This window comes from Rhipicephalus microplus, chromosome 6 (assembly GCF_043290135.1).
Source record: "Rhipicephalus microplus isolate Deutch F79 chromosome 6, USDA_Rmic, whole genome shotgun sequence".
In the NCBI taxonomy this organism is placed as follows: Eukaryota; Metazoa; Arthropoda; class Arachnida; order Ixodida; family Ixodidae; genus Rhipicephalus; species Rhipicephalus microplus.
Window position 1 is genome coordinate 118,575,306 of NC_134705.1, and position 22,462 is coordinate 118,597,767.

General features: G+C 47.6%; 1 protein-coding gene across 1 annotated transcript in view; it reads right to left on the reverse strand.

Moving 5' to 3' along the window:
• The window catches only part of LOC142766005 (uncharacterized), a 77,134-nt gene that overhangs the window by 53,102 nt on the left and 1,570 nt on the right, over window positions 1-22,462 (reverse strand). The window contains exons 2-5 of the mRNA XM_075867816.1: window positions 9,483-9,544; window positions 9,143-9,365; window positions 4,171-4,321; window positions 996-1,111 (exon numbers count right to left, since the gene is read on the reverse strand). Of these exons, the coding sequence (XP_075723931.1) occupies window positions 996-1,111; window positions 4,171-4,321; window positions 9,143-9,365; window positions 9,483-9,544 (552 nt within the window). The remainder of the gene's footprint in view (window positions 1-995; window positions 1,112-4,170; window positions 4,322-9,142; window positions 9,366-9,482; window positions 9,545-22,462) is intronic.

Sequence of the window (22,462 nt, forward strand, 5' to 3'; positions counted from 1 at the left end):
TAAAGAAAAGACAGCTACGAAAAGACTCGTTCGACGGGTGCGTTCTGACGAAAATATCATTATTATTGAAGGACCCATAGCGCTACTTTTTTGCATTTCGGAAACTCTTCATGTTCGAGGATTCAGTGCATGAGCATCATAGAGCAATGCGGAATACTGTATGAATAAGTAAAATTATTTATCGAGGAGTCTATAAAGCTGCTCTCCAGCTCAATAAATCCAAAGAAATTGAGATAGCAGGACGAACAAAACATATAGTTCTAAGACGGTAAAGTCTGCGTGGCTCGTCAAGTTACTCCGCAGTGTTACAGTCACACGAAATTATTTATAAGTATGCTTATATTTAATTTGTCGATGACGATTGTTGCTAAATATTTCACATGCCATCATGTTCAGTGCCTCACCCCGATGTTATCATTTCGCTACGAACACATCTGCATTTTGGAGGTGTGATCGCAGTGGCATGTCATCTTGATCTCATAGTTCGGACATGCTATTTCGTTTTTTTTTTCATTTTGTTACAACTATGAAGAGAGACTTCTGCGAAATTCAGTTCTCCTATTCAACCATTTATGCAGTTGTTCATTCGCCTGTTGGTTCATCTGTGCTGCGACTTTCTCTGCGATGGTGCCTTAATAGAACTGAGCAGGGAAGCATCAACACCACTCTTGAGGCATTGGATATTTGAATTGATCAGTTAATGGTGTCCGTGAAGTAGAACTTACGTAGATTAATGTAGTTGCGATGAGTGAAAGGTACAAAGAAGTGCGAAACATTAGGACGGGAGAGAGGGTGCGCAATCTTTCAACTGAGTGTGAAGTTTCAACAGTTGAATTGAACCTTGAGAATTTCAACTTAGAACAGTTGAAAGTTTGCGCATGTGCCACCTGTCATGTCCTCCTGTTTCGTTACATCTTCGTAACTTTCCGCTCAGCGCAACAACATTACAATTCCGTACACCAACTAGCCCAAATTCAAGCATTGCTAAAACTTACGCATTCGACGCGAGGATCAGAACCTGCAGCCTGTTCCAGGAGATCTTTTTGTTGTAGAAGAAGAAGCCGATTCCATAAATAACTCGTGACGTCGGTGCCTTCAGCCTCGTTAGTCTCTGTTAAATAAAAATGAATACAAAGAAAACTGTTATTCGTAAGTGAGACCGAACAATGGGTCAATGTGCGCATATTCGTCGTGGCTAACACTCGAAAAACCCAGACGACCTCAAGATGTGAACACGGCTGAGTCCCCTTCTCGTCTTCGATTTTCTTTTGTTGTTCAAAGGATGAGTTTCTTCCGTCTCAATCCTTACAATAACGCACAACCATAGATACTGAAAAACTAAACCTTTATTTGCATTCGCGATCTTGAACGTTTTAGTGAAAACTAAGGTATGTGTTGCGGCAATGACATCAATCTCTCTAGTTAACATTGTGATATCTTTATTAGTATAGTTTTCGTGAAATTGTCGAGCTGCTCACCGCTTGATTGTTTAGCACGCAAGGCAGGACGGGTAAACTTTTCCTTTGCAAACTCGAAATTTACTTGACATCCGCTTCAGTGGAATAGTGGCTATGGTGCTTCGCTGCTGACCTGGAAGTCGTGGTCTTGCTCCCGGCAGTGATGATCGCATTTTGGTGGGGACGAAATGGTATAATGTGCAATGTCCATGTACGTTAAATAACGCCAAATGGACAAACATTTCCGGAGCCCTCCATTATGACGTCTCCTAGTCACATCATGGTTTGGGACATACAACCTGTGATATTAAAATTTAATCGACAAGGCGTTACAAATGAAAGCGCAGATCTGAGGTGGAATAATGTTTATACGGGGTGTTTTCGCGGTACAGTACTCCGTTTATGCACCAGAACCTTTCCCGTGCAACAGTTCATGGAGCCTCGTAGTCCACCACAGTGAGGCACATCACCACCGCATTACCTCTCGTAATTCCTGCATCACTTACGTCGGCTCGAACCGTCGCAAGTGGCTTTTTGTGGAACTGTGACTGATACAGACGACACCTGCAAACGTGAACTGTTCGAAAGGGGATGTTATCGAGTGTTTAAATCTAAAACACCCTTGATATCGGGGCCTTTTTCGAGCCAACAAGCTCAAAGGCATACAGTTTCCTAAAATTAACAAGAGGGGACTCTGGCGCTGCTACCGATCAGCTACTATGAGAATTATTGGTAATACACAAGTTTACCTATTGTTCGTACTTGCGGGGAAGGGGGGGCGAATTGCTCTTGTGGCTTCGTTACTTTCTGTGTTTACGTTTTGTTTCGAAAGAAAGAACGAACTCTTTTCAAATTCGTTAGTTCATTTGAAATGGTAAGCCTAAAAGTATAAGGTGGTGAAGCGCAACCACTGAACAGTTGCTTATTTTTGTTTCGTGAAAAAGCAGCTCCACGCCTCACAAACACACACGGAGCCACAATTACGAAGACTGGAGAAGTCCTTGTGCTACCCATCATTCCCATGCTCGCCGAACGCCGTGCGTTGCAACTACCTTACACACTAGCGCAAGAGTTCACGCTAGTGTATATATAGGAAACTCTATGCTCAAGAAGACACTAAAGTGAAACGATGAATTATTATAGAATGATGAAGCGCACTCTCAGCACTCTACTGTCTAATTTTCACCATCATAGGTTCATTAATAAAGTATAAAATCAATGTTGAAGTTTCATACCTAAATTTTGCGCCCATATCTCCGCACGTGACGTCACTGATAATAAAATGTATCGTATTTGCGTCACACTGGCGAGATAAAGTTTTAAGAAACATCGTATGCTCAGTCCATGGCGCCCACAAATGACAACGTACTTCAATATTACTTATTATGAACTACGTATGATCTCGCAGACGCCATGAAAATATCCTATACGTCAAGTTGTTTAGTGCTGGAATCTCAAGGTGGTGTCTTCACCCGCATTTTCTTTTCGTGGGCTTGCTCACTAACGAAGTGTCGTCTCGCGGTAAGAGTAACATTTTCAGGAATGTGGAATTATGATTTCCAAACACGCAAATTATCTCCTTTCTCTTTAGTGTGTCTTTAAAAATCATGCTCGTTTAAGCTAATTTTCGCATTTCCTAAACTCTTGAAGCAAACCTAAGCATACTAAAATACGAAGAATGGGTGTGCCATTCTCTTCGGCTTTCCCTTTCTTTAGACGTGATTCACGAAGCCAGCAGTCTGTTTGCGTGACGGCATAATAAGTTCTCCATTGCTGCCTATACATTCGCCATGTTGGATAAGCGATTAGGCTGATTGGCTGTTAAGCCGGAGGTCACGGATTCGATCTCGGCCACGGTGGTCTCATTTAGATGGAGGCGAAAAGGTAGAAGAGGCCCAAGTACTGTGCATAGTAAGTGCACATTACAGATCACGAGATGGTCGAAATTCCGAAGCTCTCCACTACGGCGTCTCTCATCATCACATCATTGGCTTTGGGACGTAAAACTTTATTTTTAATATTAGTATTATCAACAGGTTAGTATACGAGAGTATAAACTTGTTAATTACTGTGCAGCCGTACTGCCTTTTCTCGCATGGCTACACTCGTGATCAGCTTGTTTCAACTCGTTCCGGGCATTTTTTTTTTACTGTGAAAACAAAGATAACAGGGTATTGCCAAAACACTCGGTATCCTGATAGCCTCAACACATAGTGCTGGCATTATGCGCATGTTTCATGTAGAAATATATAGCGAGAAAACGTTAGTGCCAGTGTAAAAGCGAGAAAAAAGACACTCTCTTTTCTTTAAAGTCGGAGTGGCATCGGGTCTTTATAACAGCATACTCTGTAACACATCATGCCATATATTTCCTGATTCCTCATTGGGCGTAGCCTCTGCCACCGTCGAACGGGAAGGGTTGATCTGTCGATAACAAACAGTTTAGCAATAAATCTCGAGCGATGCAATGACTAGCGTTAACATGAAAAGGAATCAACAATTATCAAATTGTGCCAATATTGTTCTGTTTGTACTGAAAACAATTGATCCATTTCTAGGTTTTTTATTTCAAAATACCATAAAACATTTAAGCTGTGCTTTTTAATTCAGCGTCTGTAATTGATCCTTTTATTTGCTTTCTCTTAATAACTATTATTAAGTACTTCGAGGTAGAGAGGCAGCCGGCAAGTCAGTGCTTTCAAATGCGTCTTACATCGAGAGCAGGCTCCACGTAGAGGGACGCCTCCAGGACTCTGTTGTCGTAGTCGTACATGTTGAGGATGCCTAAATGCATGAAGTTCTGCCGCCGTAAAAGGGCGAGCTCCTCTGATATGTCACCCGTGAATTGCGAGGCCTTGACAAAGCTGCGAGGAGATACGAGGAATCCTTGCAAAACTAATGCGAATCACCATGCAAAAGTGCGATATGCAATTGCGTGTTTTTTTTTTGTACCCACTGCCATACGTTTCCCCAGTTCAGGGTTGTCATCGTCCAAGCTCTAGCATCGCTTCTTTCATTTGCTGCAGTGCTAGTGCAAACGTGTCGCGGAAGGGGGGGATTTTAAATAAAAAGAAATGTGAACCCCGTAACTGTCTCTCAGGGGTAGGACACCTCAACAGTAGCTCATGAGGGGTGGGGGTGAGGAGGAATTAAAAGGATAGGATTAAAAGGTATAGAGGTAGAAAGAGAGGAAGGGGAGAGCGGGGCGCAAGGCCAGCGACAGAGGGAAGTAAGGAGAAGATAGGAAAGATGGACACGGTCGCAGGAGTCTGAGGACGGGGCACCACTCGGCGAGAGCTCCTGTCAGCGTCAGGAGATGGCGTAGGGTGAGCCCAGTCGGCCAGAGCTGCGCTGTCGTCGGAGATCGCGAGGGCACAACCAATGGGCACGAAATTCAGAGAGCGAGTATAAAAGTGTGCTCCTCAAACGTATAGCCGTCATTCCGCCTTAGTTTAAGACAGTGGTTGTGATTCGATGGGTAGCGATGCCTGCGTCACACGTGCGTCTGAGTGCTTTCCCATGGAGCTGCGATAAACGTGTTTTCCTCTCGAATATCACACGTCTGTCAGACTTCTTCCTTCGTGCTTCTTCCTCGTGGTTCGAAGCAACCCTGCCACCACCTCACAGTGCTCTTACAGTCGGCGCCTGCAGCAGCGTCAGTGAAGCTTCCCCAATGGTTGCCCGCATAACGCCACGAACGGCGACACGCTACCTCAGATCATCGTATCTCCTTCAGAGCCAACGTGACCACCTACATTGTGAACACAAAGAATGCAGACCCCCCCCCCCCCCGCTCCCTCCCCAACGAATCTGTGTGAAGCTTTAACAACAAATTAGTTCATATGATTTCTGTCGCGAGGCGCCAACGTTGGGTGGTCCCATCCGCAAGGGAAACGTGGAGGCTAAGCGATATGCGAGAGCAGGAAAAGGTTAGAGGAGAGGGTGGTGAAAGGCTGGATTGGGTGCATCTGGCTGGCATTGAAAAAATAGTAGAGGCGCTGGCTCGACCAATACAAGCTGCTTTAATAGACCCTTTTCATAAATACGTCACCTGACGGTGAGCTTTTCGTCAGTTTCGCGTCGCAAAGGAGCGTGGGATAGCTAGCGCCTTCATGAGGGCATGGAAAGCGAGCCATCAAATGCGTGAGTGTTGTGATATTTGTGTTGGCGGCTAGTTCTCCGTATTATCCGCTGCAATCGCACCGCTTTCTAGCTTGAACGAGCTCTTAGCACTCTCCGGTAAGCTTTCTGAGCAGCTTCCGCTGCACAATGAGCAATATTTTGTACCCTTCAACGGGTTGGACGCCCAGTTTGGCTTGTTGTGACTGGCAATGCATGGATCCGGCCTGCAAGACTCTCTTATCGGCGTGCCCTACCAACGTGGTCCGCATCCTGCAGGAACGTAAGAGGTGTCTGTTTGTGCTGCAAGAAACGCGCATCAGTGTCGCTGGGACACACAGCCTGCGTCGTCTGCCGCGGTATCCTCTCAGTGGCGGCAGACTGTAGCTCGCGTCCGCGGCACTTGGGGTGCCCTTTTTTGAAAAGGGTCTATACTTTCACAGGTCGATTGGAGGGGGGGGGGGGGGGGGCGTTTGCGCGCTCTGTTTTCTCAGAGCAACTCGCTCCGTCATGAATCGCTTACACTAACTTTCCCGCAAAGCTGCAGATTCGCATGGAAGCAGAACGAGCAGCGTACGCCACCTCCGTTGTTGGGCGAGCAACCTTGGTCGCACTTGGCAGCCAAGGCCAACGTTGCCATGAAAACGCAAAAAACGCAAGCAGAAGTGCTATGCAAGATTCCGGGCTTGTCGCGCACACGACTTCGCTTCCTTCTCGCACTATGGTGGTCATAACACGAAGACCATGTGGAATGCACGATAACGGCGTTGATAGAAACGGCTATGCAAGAACGAGCGTGGCGTCGAAAACGCATGTGGGCATTTTCATAGTTTATGTAAGAAACACCGCGTGCGAGCACGTCAGCGCCGTCACTCAGTCAACACTTCAACAGCGCAGCCACGTCAGCGTGACGTTCGTGCCTCCCACAAGCGTGTTCCAGGGTGTTTGTCCTCTTTCGGAGAGCTTCTTTATTCTACCTGCAGCATGGAAATTTCCACTTTAAAGGGGAGCAGAGGTGCACACGCATCACTTCCGTGAAGCTAATTTCACTTCTATTAAACATAGCTGACAACTACACGGAGAGGTTGTCAACAGGAGCACTTGCATCATGGTGGTTGGAGCTCGGGATCCAGTGCCTGTATATATGAAGTGGCTAGTGAAGGGTTGTACAGCGTAAGCAGTCGGTTTTTTCACTCAAGAAACTCGCTAGCAGACGCTGCCTGCGTCGGAGCTTCGAGGTGAAAGAGGGGAAGTGGACGCGCATGCGAAGTGATGGTGTAAACGCCGCTGAGAGGAATGCCTAGAGGAGATGTGGAGCGAGCGTACGTAAGCAGACGCTCCCCGCATCGGCGTTGCGAGGTGAGAGGAAACAAGTTGCGCATGCGTAGAGAGAGTGTGGACGCCGACCCCGCGGTACGACATACGACAACCCGAGCAAGAGATGCTCCGCACGTAGAAGTGGTTGATGAGTGAACTGAGGTAGAAACTCTAGATACTGAAATGGCCCCGGAATTCAACTTGCGACTGTCATGGTGCCGGTATGATTGTAAAGCGTTTTATGCAGCGCACACTTAGCAGCATCTTCTCTGCATGTAAAGTAACGTGTTCAGCTTGCACTACTTCTACAAGCCATATGAGCAATACAACAGCTTGTAATCACCTTGCTTCTTTCAGCTTTTTAAGTTTGTCGCCTATTAAGTCTGCTTGGTGCGCTTAAAAACGAAGACTGCAACAGCTCAACTTCACTTCACTTAGATAATTAGAGTTAATAATGACTTAATTTAAGCAGAATAGTGTTCCTAATTATTAGCTTATTAGGCCCTAGTTATGGTTTGTCAAACATCTCTCAAGAGGTAGGTATATATAACAGCGGCATATTATCAGAACTTACCTACGGAGCATAAACGTGGAGGCTTACAAATGGGGTTCAAATAAAATTCCGGAAAATGGGGTGAGCAATCGAATGGAAAATGATAAGTCAATCTTGAGATACAGCAATAATGCAGAGCAGGTCAAGGAACAAATGGAGATTAAGAATATTACATCGATTCTCCTATCTAAGAATCGGTATAACACGAAAGTGAAACGTGTATTCACAGATATAGTTGAGTGCTTTTGTGAGTTGTTTTAGCAACAGCAACAAATTGCAAAGTCACGTGATGAACACCAAGCAGCTCACAGCTTTCAGCGCACATGTCAAGCAGAAAGCACGCAGGAAATGAGCGTACACAGGACGAGTGCGGACTAACTATTGTCACAGCTCGGCAACTTAAGGGGCCCCGCAACACTTTTTGAGCCTGGCCAAAAACGCTGCAGATCAGTAGTATAGGCTCCCAAGTACACGCAAGCCAGATGTTATAGCACAGCACATGGCCTGGAATTCACAATAAAATATCAAAGTCGGCTAAACATTGCTTTATCTTCCCTCGACAAATTACGGATGACGCTCAAAAATCACACGTAGATTGCCCATCTATCAGCCATTGGCTGATTTGAACATGGCGCGCTCGTTTGTTACACAGATTGCTGTGAGAGGCCGTCACTTGTCCAAGTTGCGCCCACGATCACACTGAAAAAAGCCGCGTATTCGGAGAAAAAAAAAACAAAGAGCTTCTCAAGGTCACGAGGCACGCGTGACGTTTTTTTTTTTTTTGCTTCTCCCATCCCTTCCTGCTTAGGCTCCAGCGCTTTCATCGGAACAAGAGAAAAGATAATGCGATTGCAGCGTTTGACATATCTTTGTCACTCCGCTCGTACTGGACAGATTCTTAAAATATTTTGCGGCGTTGAATTTGTGAGGCAATACGCTTTTCCACTGATTTAATTCTATGGTTACTCAGAAAAGTGCTTCAGGGCCCCTTTTAAGTGCGCTCTTCAAACAGAAAGACACACGAAACAAGTGCAAAAGTATACACAGTACAAGCGCGAACTATTGTCAAAATGCTTAACTCGTCGTGTGCATCAGTGCTCTTCCTACATAAACTGGGCTGGGGCAGCCAACGATGTGACCTTTATCTTCTCCCGAATTGCGAGTCTGATGAACGCGTATGCAGGAGCATGGCGTCCGAGATTGCAGGCGCGCGCCGCGCTCCCGCCATCTTGGAGGACATGGCAGGAAAGACCACGTCCCGAGGAGGTGGCACTCCCTGGAGGCGACAACATTTAGAACGATCGCAACGCCCAAAGCTATTTACCCATCGCGAACCCATCGTGCCATCTCGCTACTGATAAGAAAAACGCGCTAAGGTTTCAAAGTTTTGAGCAACGCTAACGGTGTGTGGTATATATGAATGGCTTGCCGTTAGCTTTCCGATAACGCACGCTTAATGGCATAATGGTTAAAGCCACGCGCTGTGTATCGAGAGTTTGCCGGTCCGACTCCGGGTGACAGAATCTTTCCTTCTAGATCTTTTTTCTTGGCGATCTGTTAGTATACATTTTACAACGTCATATGCGTAACGGAAATTTGTCAGCGGAGTCGTGGTGGACACGGGCTCTTTCGTTTTAAAATCCGACCATGCCACACTAATCTTGTGTATTCCTGCCTGTAGGCAAAGTGCGCTCACCGGGCGTCGAATGAAATTCCACAGGTGGTCTTCGAGTATTTTACTCCACACACAATGGTGAACGTCGTGTAGCTGTCCATATCGTCAACCGCCACAATTTGGTTCTTGCTCGCGCGAACGTGCGTGTACATGACGATGTCGCACAGGTTGTCGTCCGGGTACAGGGAAACCAGCGTGGCCGTCTCGGAGACCGAGCACAGAAGAGGTTGCGGCGTGGTTGTGGCTGCACAAAGCACACGTTGGAATAGTATTTGTTCGAACGTGCTCACAAAAAGTTCTGTTATATAAATATTTTGAAACCGAGATGAGCTACCGTCCTGAAAACTTCTACAGGGATCACTACACTTGTGCGGTATCAGGATGACCTCTTTGAAGTCGCCATTGGCCGACACGGAAGGGTATCTTTTTAATATGAAAGTTATAAAAGTACACATGCTTTCAGAAGCATCACTTAGCAAAATTTTAGGAATAATCAACCAGCACTCATTCTAACAGTCTGGAAGATAGAAAAAAACGAGCACGCGCAGCACCCGCTGTCAAATTTAGCCACGTCGCCTTCAGAAGGTAGACTGACTAATTTGTGCTCCCACTGCGGAGGTCTCCGATTTCGCTCGCCACGCTACTCCATTTGATGTTTTCATCAGTTATGTTTACATCCACTTTTCTTTCTTCACATTTACCTTATTATTCGGTCTATTAACCTCCCCTATATCTTCCTAGGCATTATTGTCTGTTAAATTTCATTATTATTGTGTCAAAACACGGAAAAGCAAGCCCTGAAGTATACACTTCTTTCCATCGCGCGCTCGCGCGCGCGCGCGTGTGTGTGTATGTGTGTGTATGTGTGTATGTGTGTGTATGTGTGTATGTGTGTGTATGTGTGTGTATGTGTGTGTATGTGTGTGTATGTGTGTGTATGTGTCTGTGTGTGTGTACGTGTGCGTATGTGTGTGTGTATGTGTGTGTGTATGTGTGTGTGTATGTGTGTATGTGTGTATGTGTGTGTATGTGTGTGTATGTGTGTGTATGTGTGTGTATGTGTGTGTGTGTATGTGTGTGTATATGTGTATGTGTGTGTATGTATGTGTGTGTGTGTGTGCTTGCGTGCATGTGTGTGTATGTGTGTGTGTATATGTGTGTGTGTGTATGTGTGTATGTGTGTATGTGTGTATGTGTGTGTGTGTATGTGTGTGTGCTTGCGTGCGTGTGTGTGTGTGTGTGTATGTGCGTGTGTGCGCGCGCTCTCATCATCATTCACTCTGTGGATATGCTGTCAATTTGGGTGGACGGACGAACCAAACGCATAGATGAACGGCAACCACGGATGGACAGACAACGGACAAACGTAAGCACAAACGCACGGTGGAAGCACAGATGGATTGACGTACACGTACAGAAAGAATAACGCACAGAAGCATGCAGAGACAGAAAGACTGAGAACAGGCGGACGGACGGAAGCATTGACGGTTGGACACACGGATGGATGGACGGATGCTTCGCCTTACTAATAGTCATTCACTTCATGGATATGTTGTGAAAATCACTAACGCCATTAGGTATACTATTCCCAAGTACATGTATACATAACGCTGTTTATTGAGAGAGTCATAAACTAGTGGTGGCTGCATACTACATACAGAGGAGGGAACGACGACCAGCGGGCTAAGAAGCTTCGCCCCTAAAATGCTGTTGATCTGATTTAGCCTCGGTGCGGTGCTCCTATAAGGAGAGGCACGTGACACGTGTCTACAGGTGAAAGCGAATGATGATGGGAATGTTTTGCTGACTCTGGCTACTGGGACAGTGGACTTTTTGGAGAAAGACGAAAAAGGCGTCTTGCTGTACAGCTGATCTCGAACACGCTCTTCAGCTGCGGCAAGTTCTTGTCATCCTTTGTTTTCGTTGCAACAACATATAGACATATTGTTACACCGCGACAATATGTGCATACATCAAACGTGGGAGTTTAAGTCAGCACCGCCTGCAACCTTCACGGCGATTGTTGAACACTTTTTCTGCCTGTTTAGCGTCTCGCAGTATTTGATTACGAGCTGGCCACGGACGCATATTCCTCGTATGCTGCCTGAAGGCACCAAGTCTGCCAGAACAAGACCGTTGCTATGAATGAAGGAAAGAAGTGTACATTCAAGGCTTTTTTCTTTGTTAGAAACCATATATATATTCACGCATCTATCGGGAATGATGGGGGGATAGTTTAGGTTGAGGGTTGAGGATGTTGTAGGTATCCGGCGGATCTAGCCTTGCATAATTTGCAGGCAATTGCCCCACCCGGTTTTCTCTTTGCTAATTGTAGCTAATGTGCTTTGTTTTTTAACTAAGCACGAGCAGGCTTTTAAAATAAAAATCGTGCATAGCACGACATAATCCTGCATAAGACGGCGGCCTTTGTTCTATTCCAGTTGCAGTGTTGTTCCGGTACTCTATCTCACTGCACTATACCTCAAACATAATTGTCACTTATCACCAGTCGCATGCGAGGTCCCTAGCAATCAAAAATTTCAAGAGAAGTCATGACACCTGTTTTCTGAAGATTGAGGAACCACACGGAAACACAAAATCCGTCGCGCTTTCACATGGCGAGCCTAACTGTTGCAGTTCCTCAAATAAACCTTGCCGTTCCTTCTTAAGCTCACGACATTGAAGCAAATAGTGTTCTATATCACCGTTTTCCTTGCACTTCGAGCACCAGGGAATCGCGGAGAGTCTGATCTTGTGGAGCCATGCGGGTGTACGCGCTGATCCCGTTCGGATGCGATGAAGCAAGCAGGCCTCTTCCCTTGATAGCCCTTGTGTCACACATGGCTGGTGAGGCGTCAGCCATAACTTGCGAAAATGCTTATTCACAGCCTCTCGTAAGACACACTGATTGTCTTTGGGAGCCTCCTTCGTTGGTGTAAGCTACAGAGCACTCCGGGCAAGTCTGTCAGCCGCTTCATTACCCGCTATACCCACATGTGACGGAATCCATTGAAACTCAATGCTTATACCAACGTCACGCAGGTCTTTAAGGATTCGCAGTGATCTTTGAGTGCATCGATACAAAACCAATCTATGTTTTAACCGCTGCAAAGCGGGCTTACTGTCCGAAAACAGCACGACTTGTCGCTGCCTACAAAGCTTCGGTTTTTTCAGGGCTGCCTGTATTGCCACGCTTTCACATGCTGTCGATGAAACGACGCACTCCAGTCGCGCTGCCCAGGAGGCCTTTAGAGACGGGATCACAAACGCTGTAGCGCTTGCTCCACACACTTTGTCGACTGATTCATCGGTGAAAACTTTCAAATGATCGGCGTACTTTTCTTCAATATACTCTAGTACCAAAGAACGTATTTGTGCTGTGGGTGTGGAACGCTTGCTGTGCAGCCGTAGAGTCGTAGTCCCACTTCTTGCTGGCGCTTACGCGTTCGTACAAGGAGAGCCAGTCTTCGACGTCTTGCTCACCACTGCCGCTGAAGATTGGTGTGTCTCGTTGGCGAGTAGCGCCGGGGCTGGTAGACGGGACAGCCGATGGTGCTGGATGGGCTGGGATAGACTGGTTGGCGACTGCGTCAGTCATGTTTCGCGTGTGTGTGTATGTGTGTATGTGTATGTGTATGCATGCGCGCGCGTGCGCGTGCGTGTGCGCCGCAAGGGGACTGTTTAGCCACTTTCACCCTCGCCCTTCATTTTTTCTCAGAAGTTCGGGCAGAAGTTCATCATCATTAGCAGCAGCAGCCTGGCTACGTCCACTGCAGGACAAAGGTCTCTCCCATGTTCCGCCAGTTAACCCGGTCCTGTGCTTGCTGCTGCCAATTTATACGAGCAAACTTCTTAATCTCATCTGCGCACCTAACATTCTGTCTCCCCCTATCCCGCTTCCCTTCTCTGGGAATCCAGTTAGTTACGCTTAATGACCAGCGGTTATCCTGTCTACGCGCTACATGCCCGGCCCATGTTCATTTCTTCTTCTTGATTTCAGCTATGATATCCTTAACCCCCGTTTGTTCCCTATTTCACTCTGCTCTCTTCTTGTCTCTTAAGGTTACACCTACCATTTTTCTTTCCATTTCTCGCTGCGTTGTCCTCAATATAAGTTGAACCCTCTTTGTAATTCTCCAGGTTTCTGCTCCGTAGCTAAGCACCGGCAAGATACAGCTGTTATAAACCTTCCTCTTGAGGGATAGTGGCAATCTACCTGTCATAATTTGAGAGTGCTTGCCAAATATGCTCCACCCCATTCTTATTATTCTAGTTACTTCAATCTCGTGGTTCGTCTCCGCGGTTAGTACCGGCCCTAAGTAGACATAGTCTTTTACAACTTGAAGTGCACTATTACCTATCTCGAAGCGCTGCCCTTTTCCGAGGTTTTTGTACAATACTTTCGTCTTCTGCAGATTCATGTTAGGACCCACCTTTCTGCTCTCCTTGTCTATCTCCTTAATCATGAGTTGCAATTCGTCCCCTGAGTTACTCAGCAATGCAATCTTATCGGCGAAGTGCAGGTTACTAAGGTACTCTCCATTACATCTTATGCTTAACTGTTCCCATTCTGGGCTTCTGAAAACCTCCTGTAAGCACACGGTAAATAGCATTGGGGAGATTGTGTCCCCCTGCCTTACACCCTTCTTGATTGGTATTCTGTTGCTTTCTTTATGAAGCACAATGGTAGCAGTTGATCCCCTGTAGATTTCTTCCAGGATGTTTATATATACTTCATCGACGCCCTGATTCCGCAGTGTCTGCATGACAGCTGATATTTCTACTGACCCAAACTCCTCCTCGTAATCTATGAAAGCTATGTATAGTGGTTGGTTATATTGTCACCAATCTTGTCTCACTCAAGGAAACCTTCCGCAGAACTGCTCGTCAAGCTAGGACAAAAAGAAAAACTGCTCCAACCCAACCTCTTCGTCCTCTTCCACACGAAAACCACGCGAATTCATGCGGCATTAAAAAGCGGCTCAATCCCAACCTCTTCGTCCTCTTCCACACGAAAACCACGCGAATTCATGCGGCATTAGTCCCCCCTTTTAAAAAGCATCGACTCGATGCTTCTAAATAAAAAGAAGAAGAAAAAAAAACCCATAATTAGAACACGCGTTGACGCAGAGAATGACAAAGTGAGTGCCAGGGAAAACAAAGAGGGCGCACAAGCACTTGGACCATGCGCGAACACAACAGCACCAGTGGAAGAGTCAAGAAAAAAAAACACCACATGAGATCACTGTCACGTTTGCGAAGTAACTCGCAAGCACAGAGACTATTGTGTGTAGTACGGCTTGAGTCGTACGACATGCACAGTTTCGGGCCGATGTTGTCGACGTGACGACACTGTGCCGTCCGGAAGTACTTCGTATGTAAGGTCACTCACACGTCGGATAACCTTGTATGGTCCGAAATAACGGCTCAGAAGCTTTTCAGACAAGCCTGGTCGTCGGACAGGAGTCCACACCCACACTCGTTCACCCGGGTGGTATGCGACGTTTCGACGGCGAAGGTTGTAACGTCGTGCATCTGCGTCTTGTTGGTGACCGATGTTCACGCGAGCCAGTTGACGAGCCTCTTCGGCGTACTGCGTGTATTGCTCGGCTTCTGGAGAAAGAGCATCGCTATTATCGTACGGCAGCATAGCGTCAAGCATCGTTTGTACGTTGCGTCCATAAACAAGGTGGAAAGGTGAAAATCGGGTTGTTTCCTGCATTGCCGTATTGTATGCGAACGTGACGTATGGGAGGATATCGTCCCAGGTTTTGTGCTGCACGTCCACGTACATTGACAGCATGTCCGCTATGGTCTTGTTGAGCCTTTCCGTCAGTCCATTACTTTGTGGGTGGTAAGCCGTTGTTTTTCGGTGACTCGTGCAGCTCAGTCTGAAAATGTCCTCTAGCATTTGTGCCGTAAACGATGTTCCTCTATCCGTAATCACACATGACGGCGCGCCGTGCCGGAGGACGATGTGCTGCACGAAGAACTTCGCCACTTCAGACGCCGTGCCGCGGGGTAATGCCTTTGTCTCAGCATACCGGGTCAAGTAATCGGTTGCCACTATAATCCATTTGTTACCAGTGGCCGACAAAGGGAAGGGTCCTAGAAGGTCCATTCCCACGAGGTCGAAAGGTGTCCGTGGTGGTGTAATAGGGTGGAGAAGGCCCGCAGGTTTCACGGGTGGCGTCTTGCGACGCTGGCACTCGCGGCAGCCTTGCACGTAGCGGTGTACACTGGTCGAAAGTCGTGGCCAATAGTACTGCTGGCGCACTCTGGCGAGAGTCCGCGAGTAGCCCAAGTGTCCCGACGTGGGCTCGTCATGGCACGCGAGGAGGATGTCATCCCGCATGTCGGCTGGTACAACGAGGAGGAAGGCTTTGTTGCTACCTCGAGCATTTTTCTTGTAAAGAATGCCCCTCCTTAGACAAAAGGATGACAATTCGCGAGCGATGCGCCGAGGAGTGTGAGAATTTCGGCCTTCTAAGGAATCAATAATAGGGCGCAATTCCTGATCGGCTCTCTGTCTAGACATAAAGTCAGAATCACTGAGGGCTCCGAGAAAACCATCAGCATATTCCGAGTCCATATCAGGATGTCCCACGGGTGCTCGAGAAAGTGCGTCGGCATCTTCGTGCTTGCGCCCAGACCTATACACAATCATGATGTCAAACTCTTGCAAGCGCAAACTCCACCGAGCGAGACGACCAGACGGGTCACGGAGATTGGCCAGCCAACACAGCGAATGGTGATCGGTCACCACCTTGAAGGGACGGCCGTAGAGGTAAGGTCGAAACTTTGCCGTTGCCCACACGACTGCGAGGCATTCCTTCTCTGAAGTGGAGTAGTTGGCCTCGGCTCGAGAGAGAGTACGACTGGCGTAAGCTATGACATGTTCTACGCCGTTGTGCCGTTGTACAAGGACAGCGCCAAGTCCGACGTTGCTTGCATCCGTGTGAACTTCGGTATCAGCGTCCTCATCAAAATGCGCAAGAACAGGTGCCTCTTGCATTCGCTGCCGTAACTCTGTGAAAGCTGCTTCTTGCTCTGTAGTCCAGGCAAACGGTACATCATCTCGGGTGAGTCGCGTGAGCGGTTCGGCTATCGTCGAGAAGTTGGTAATGAATCGGCGATAATAAGCACACAAGCCGAGAAAACGCCGTACCGCTTTTTTGTCTGACGGCACAGGAAAGGTGGCGACTGCTGCAGTTTTTTCTGGGTCAGGCCGCACTCCATCCGCACTCACAACATGTCCCAGAAATTTCAGCTCATCGTAGCCGAAATGGCACTTCTGGGGTTTTAGCGTGAGTTCGGCCGAACGAATAGCTTCCAGAACCATTCTTAGACGCTTCAGATGTTCTTCGAAACTCTCGGCAAAGATGACCACATCATCAAGGTATACAAGGCAGCTTTGCCACTTCAAGCCAGCGAGGACGGTATCCATCATTCGCTGGAATGTTGCGGGAGCTGAACAGAGGCCGAAAGGAAGAACTCTGAATTCATAAAGCCCATCGGGAGTTACAAACGCTGTCTTCTCTCTGTCTCGCTCATCGACCTCTATCTGCCAATAGCCGCTCTTCAAATCTATCGATGAAAAATACTTCGCGTGTCGTAGCCTGTCGAGAGAATCATCAACCCGTGGAAGCGGGTAGACGTCTTTTTTGGTGACGCTATTGAGTTTCCTGTAGTCAACACAGAATCGCAGCGTTCCGTCTTTCTTCTTTACTAGAACGACTGGCGAGGACCACGGGCTGCTCGACGGTTGTATCACCCCGTCGTCAAGCATCTCCTTTACCTGCGTCTGTATAGTCTCGCGTTCTTTAGCCCAAACACGGTAAGGTTGCTGGCGGATTGGGCGAACATCATCGTCGGTAATAATTCGGTGCTTTATGAGGGGTGTTTGACCGACTCTAGATGAAGAGGCGAAGCAAGATTTAAATTCCTTCAGCAGGGTATGCAGTGCGGCCTTCTTCTCGTCCGAAAGCTTCGAACTGACGTCGATGTGGTCCAGAAACTTATCTCCATCAACCATTTCCTCGGATGCGAAGCACTCGGTGACATCCGCTACACGGTCTCCGAAGGCCACGGTGGTGCCGCGGAAAAGATGTCGGTGCTCGAAGTTAAAATTTGTGACGAGTATCTGCGACCGTCCGTCACGCACACGCAGAATGCTTCGCACTGCACACACACCTTGAAGCAGTAAAAGGGATACGTTGCTCTCGGCGACCACGTCACCGTCTTGGAGGTCTTCACAGGTGACTTCTACGAAAGCAGTCGCTCGGGGAGGCAACGTCACGCTTTCGTCGGCAACACGCAGCGCAGGTCTACGACAGCTATCAGCGCCTCGATCGGTTGCAAGTTGCGTCGAGAAAGTCACCATTCGCTCGCGGAGATTTATGATCGCGCCATTCTCTCGAAGGAAGTCCATTCCAAGGATGAGCTGACGAGAACAGTCGCGTAGTACGAGGCAGGTTACCACAAACGTTGACTCGCGTATTTCCACTCTTGCGGTACAGCGACCCAATGGAGTAATAACGTGGCCTCCAGCAGTGCGAATACGCGTCCCATTCCAAGGTGTCATCACTTTCTTAAGACTGGTTGCCAATTTTCCGCTCATAATAGAATAATCTGCACCTGTGTCCACCAATGCGCTGACCTGAAGACCGTCTATCAGCACGGGAATGTCGAGTGAGACTCGGCCACTGGGTTCAGACGCACAATCCGGCATTTCTCTCGCACTGCACTCAGACGTCAATTCAATGTCTGCAGCGTTTTGTGGAAGCGTCGATAGGAGGTCTTCCGCACTTTTAGTCCCAGCGACCTCGCCCCCGAAGGTCGCTGCCTTCAGTTTTCCCGACGAGGGCTTGGGGAACGTCCCCGTGCCATCGTACTGAGACGTGGTCCAATAGCTGCGGGTCGTCGTGGAGATGGAGACCGCGATTGACGCCGTGGGAAAGGCAGACGTTGCTGCGCGAGGTAGTCCTCAATTTCTCTTGGCCTCTGACCAACTAGGGGACGAGGCGAATGAATAGAGAAACCGCGCAGTCCAAGTTGTCGGTATGGACATTCCCGGTAGATGTGACCGGCTTCACCGCAATGGAAGCAGAGGGGTCTTCTATCCGACGTACGCCAAATATCGGACTTCCGCGGAGGGGCACGGCGACCGTCGATGTCCAAACCAGCATGCGCAGATTGAATTGAAACTGGCGGCATCGTCTGGATTGGGACTGCAGGGCTTGAGACCGGCATGGAAGTGCGCAGAGCTTCGGCATATGTGCGGTTCCCAACATCAGTGGACGCAGGAGGTGGTTCTAGATTTGTAACCGTTGGTTGAGGGCGACGGCTGTGAAGCACCTGCTGGACCTCGTCCCGAATAATATTGGTGATGCTGCTTACCTCCGGCTGTCTCGCCCCGTGTAGTTTCGCGATTTCCTCGCGGACGACGGAGCGGACGATTTCGCGAATCCACTCAATGCTGTTGCTCCCGAAGCTGGCGGAAAATTCAGTAGGTGATGCAGAATTCATTTGCCGGTTGAGTAGGGCTGACCGCTGATGAAGTACCCTCTCCATCGTAGTGGCTTCGGTCAGGAATTCTGCTACACTCTTCGGAGGACTCCGCACTAGACCAGCAAAAAGCTGCTCCTTCACGCCTCGCATCAGATAGCGTAGCTTTTTTTCTTCTGGCATTGCCGGATCCGCTCGCCTGAAAAGCTGCGTCATGTCCTCCACGTACATGGTGACGGTCTCATTAGGCATCTGGATGCGTGAATGCAATGCACGTTCAGCACGATCGCGGCGGTCGGGGCTCCGGTAGGTCTCCAAGAGGCGATGCTGGAACTCGCGCCAGGATGTCAAGACATCACTTCTGTTCATGAACCACGTTCGGGCGCCGTCTTTCAAACACGCGTAGACGTTGCGGAGTTTGGCGGCTTCGTCCCAGTAGTTGATCGCTGCGACGTGTTCGAACTCGCTCAGCCAGTCGTCCACATCCTCAAACAGCTCTCCGTGAAAGGGACTAGGCATCAGCGGGTTCTGGACAGTGCAATAAATTGGTGCCGACGACGTAGGAGTTTCCATGACGCCTTGAGGCGAAGTCATAGTCGCTCTATGGATAAGCTGTGCCGGTGTCTCTGGTGGTAGGCCTCGTTGGCGGCGGCTTGTTCTGTGAACTGGCGTGTCCACGGGCACAGGGCTTGTGTTCCGGCTCCTGGATGGGCTCTTGTGCATGGGGTGCGTCGTCAGTTGTCGTACCCAGCACCTCCACCAATCTTGTCACCAATCTTGTCTCACTCAAGGAAACCTTCCGCAGAACTGCTCGTCAAGCTAGGACAAAAAGAAAAACTGCTCCAACCCAACCTCTTCGTCCTCTTCCACACGAAAACCACGCGAATTCATGCGGCATTAAAAAGCGGCTCAATCCCAACCTCTTCGTCCTCTTCCACACGAAAACCACGCGAATTCATGCGGCAATATTCTGATCACATCTCTATTACCTGATTGATAGTATAAATGCGGTCGATTGTTGAGTAGCCTGTTCGAAATCCTGCTTGGTATTTCCGTTGATTGAATTCTAATGTTTTCTTTACTCTGTTAGCAATTACCTTTGGAAATAGCTTGTATACTACAGAGAGCAAGCTGATCGGCCTGTAATTCTTCAAGTCCTTGTCATCTCCTTTCTTATGTATTAAGATGATGTTAGCGTTCTTCCAAGACTCTGGTACTCTTCTCGTCAGGAGACACCTCGTAAACAGGGTGGCTAGTTTTTCTAACACAATCTGTCCTCCATCTTTCAGCAGGTCTGATGTTACCTGATCCTCACAAGCAGCTTTGCCTCTTTGCATGCTCTCCAAAGCTTTTCTGAGTTCTTCTATCATTACGGTATCATTACTGGTGGGGTGTCATCTGGGTTACTGCTAGTTCTTATAGTATTAAAGTCGTGGTTGTCCCGGCTGCTGTACAGATCTCTGTAAAACTCCTCCGCTATTTTAACTATCCTATCCATATTGGTAGTTATTTTGCCTTCTTTGTCCCTTAGTGCATGCATCCGATTTTTGCCTATCCCAAGTTTCTTCTTCACTGCTTTGACGCTTCTTCTTTTTTTCAGGGGTTCAACCAACTCATAAACCGCAAAACATAAAACTTTGCCTACAAACAGTACATAACCAGAAAGATGTAGACGGTACCAGCGCAGACTAACAACCTCGAAGGCAAAGAATAACACTGGATAGCTGAAGTTACTACTGCAGGATCAGCCTACATCGCAATCCTGCGACCAAAATGTCATTCGCGACATAAGTTCGGCCTTTCCTTACAAGTTGTAGGTGCTGGCGTGGTGGCATGGGTGAGCCAGGTTACTTCGCCTTTGGTCGTCTCGGTTGCGTGGCTTTCGGTGCGCTGAGTACTACGAGCGAGCGTCGGCAGAACCTGGAAAATGTCATCGGTAAATTAAGACATCGAGCACGCATTGCTGTACAGTTGTCTGCCGTCTGAAACTTATCTTTACCTACACGACCTCCTGATAGTAATCTTTTTATCACTCTAAAAAGTTCAGTGTTTGGGGAGTGTCCAAGTTATATGTATAAGAGCCCATGGATTCAGTAGTCGGCAGCTGGTTGTTACCGTTGCAACCTACGTGAGGAGGAGCCAACTAACTGCAAACAAACAATGAAGAATAAAATACGACGTCACAACTGGAAGCGTTTGCGACCTTACACATTTGCCTTACATTGCACGAAATGGATTTTTTTCTTAAATGCCGACCTTTCAGTTGTCATTCTTAATACGCGCTCTTATTCTGCCTTGTTGCTCACTAAATGCGTGCGGGAGAAGAAAAACAAAAAAACAAAGCTTGAGGAAGCAAATCTGTTCTATTATCCAAATGATGTACTTACAACATGCCCGAAAAACTCCGCCGAGGCAAGTGTGAGACAACTTTTCCGAGTGCAGTAGCACAATGGTTCAAAACCTCACAATGCCTAATCGCCGAAAACAACTGCAGCGAAACAGCAGCTTTGAAAATATAGCTTTGTCAGCCGTAAAGTACAACGTCTCGTTGCTTTACCGTCACCAAAGCCAAGAGCACCCCCTCTTCACCATCACCGAAGCCGAAGGCACGCCGGCCGTACACCAGCGAAATTAGTTGGCTGTCACAGGAGTGGCTATCTACACATTCTGTGAGCTAGTTAAGCTCTTTATTGTTACACCAGTAAAGATCACATAAGAGATATATCAAGTACTGAAGGAACGCATGAAACAACCACGGAAAAGTAAGCTATGCCTTGTTGACCTGGCACTGCGCTGAACCAAAGAACACGCCGAACAAAACGCAAGCTCTAATAGCCAATCGCCTGGATAAGCCTCCCTTCTCCCCCTTCAAGGCAGTCGACAAACAATTGAGACAATCGACTATTTAGCCAAGGGTGGGATACACTGTAAGGTAAGTTTACAGTTACTTAACTTTACGATATATACAATTACGAATATTTGAAGGAAACATTGTATTGAGTATTCAGCTTTTGTTGTTCGTCCCCTCCTCACCTAGTCGCACATCAATCGTCGGCGGGCGTTGACGCCTGTGGCAATAGGTTTCCCACACTTTTCGATCCAAGTTTTCCGACCCATGTAATTTGACCATGGAGTGTCTCTGCAAGACAACAGCATTCGTCATCTACTTCGAGTACTTTCCTCACGCTATCCCCATGGTTCCTGTGTTCACGGTCGTGAACGGCGTGCACGTTACAAGTGTGACATAGCATTCCCGACAGCAAAGTGGTCACGGCTGGGTTTTCAAGAAAACAAATGCGAGCAAGTTTGACGACAATTATTGTTGTGTAGCAGAACTTTTTAAAAAATAATTCATACTTTTTCTTGAAGTGTAGTTAAAAACAAAACAACAGCACCATTTCACTTGCTTTCCCAAGGGTCCTTGAATGATTTGTTTTGCTTAGAAATGATTAGAATAAGAAACAACAAGAAATAAGGCTACCGGCACTGCCTGAGAACGAAGTGAAAAAAATACTAAAACATCATTTCTCACCTTGTTCATTTGCAAAATACTTAGTTAATAGATACACTTTTTTGGAGGACCTGAGAGTTGGTGTGCTGTGTAAGATAATTGCCAATATGAAAGTCGCATCACCAATTTATATGCCTTGGAAACGTTGGATCTATCCACGCATGTTACGGGAGTGATGAGGGGAGGGCACAAGAGGACCTATTAGCCAGTTTCACTCTCCCCTTTCATTTTTTCTCAGAAGTTTGGGGCAGGGGCTCAACCAACTTATGAAGCGCAAAACCTAAAAATGCACCTGCAAACGGGGCACAAGTAAAGAGATGTGG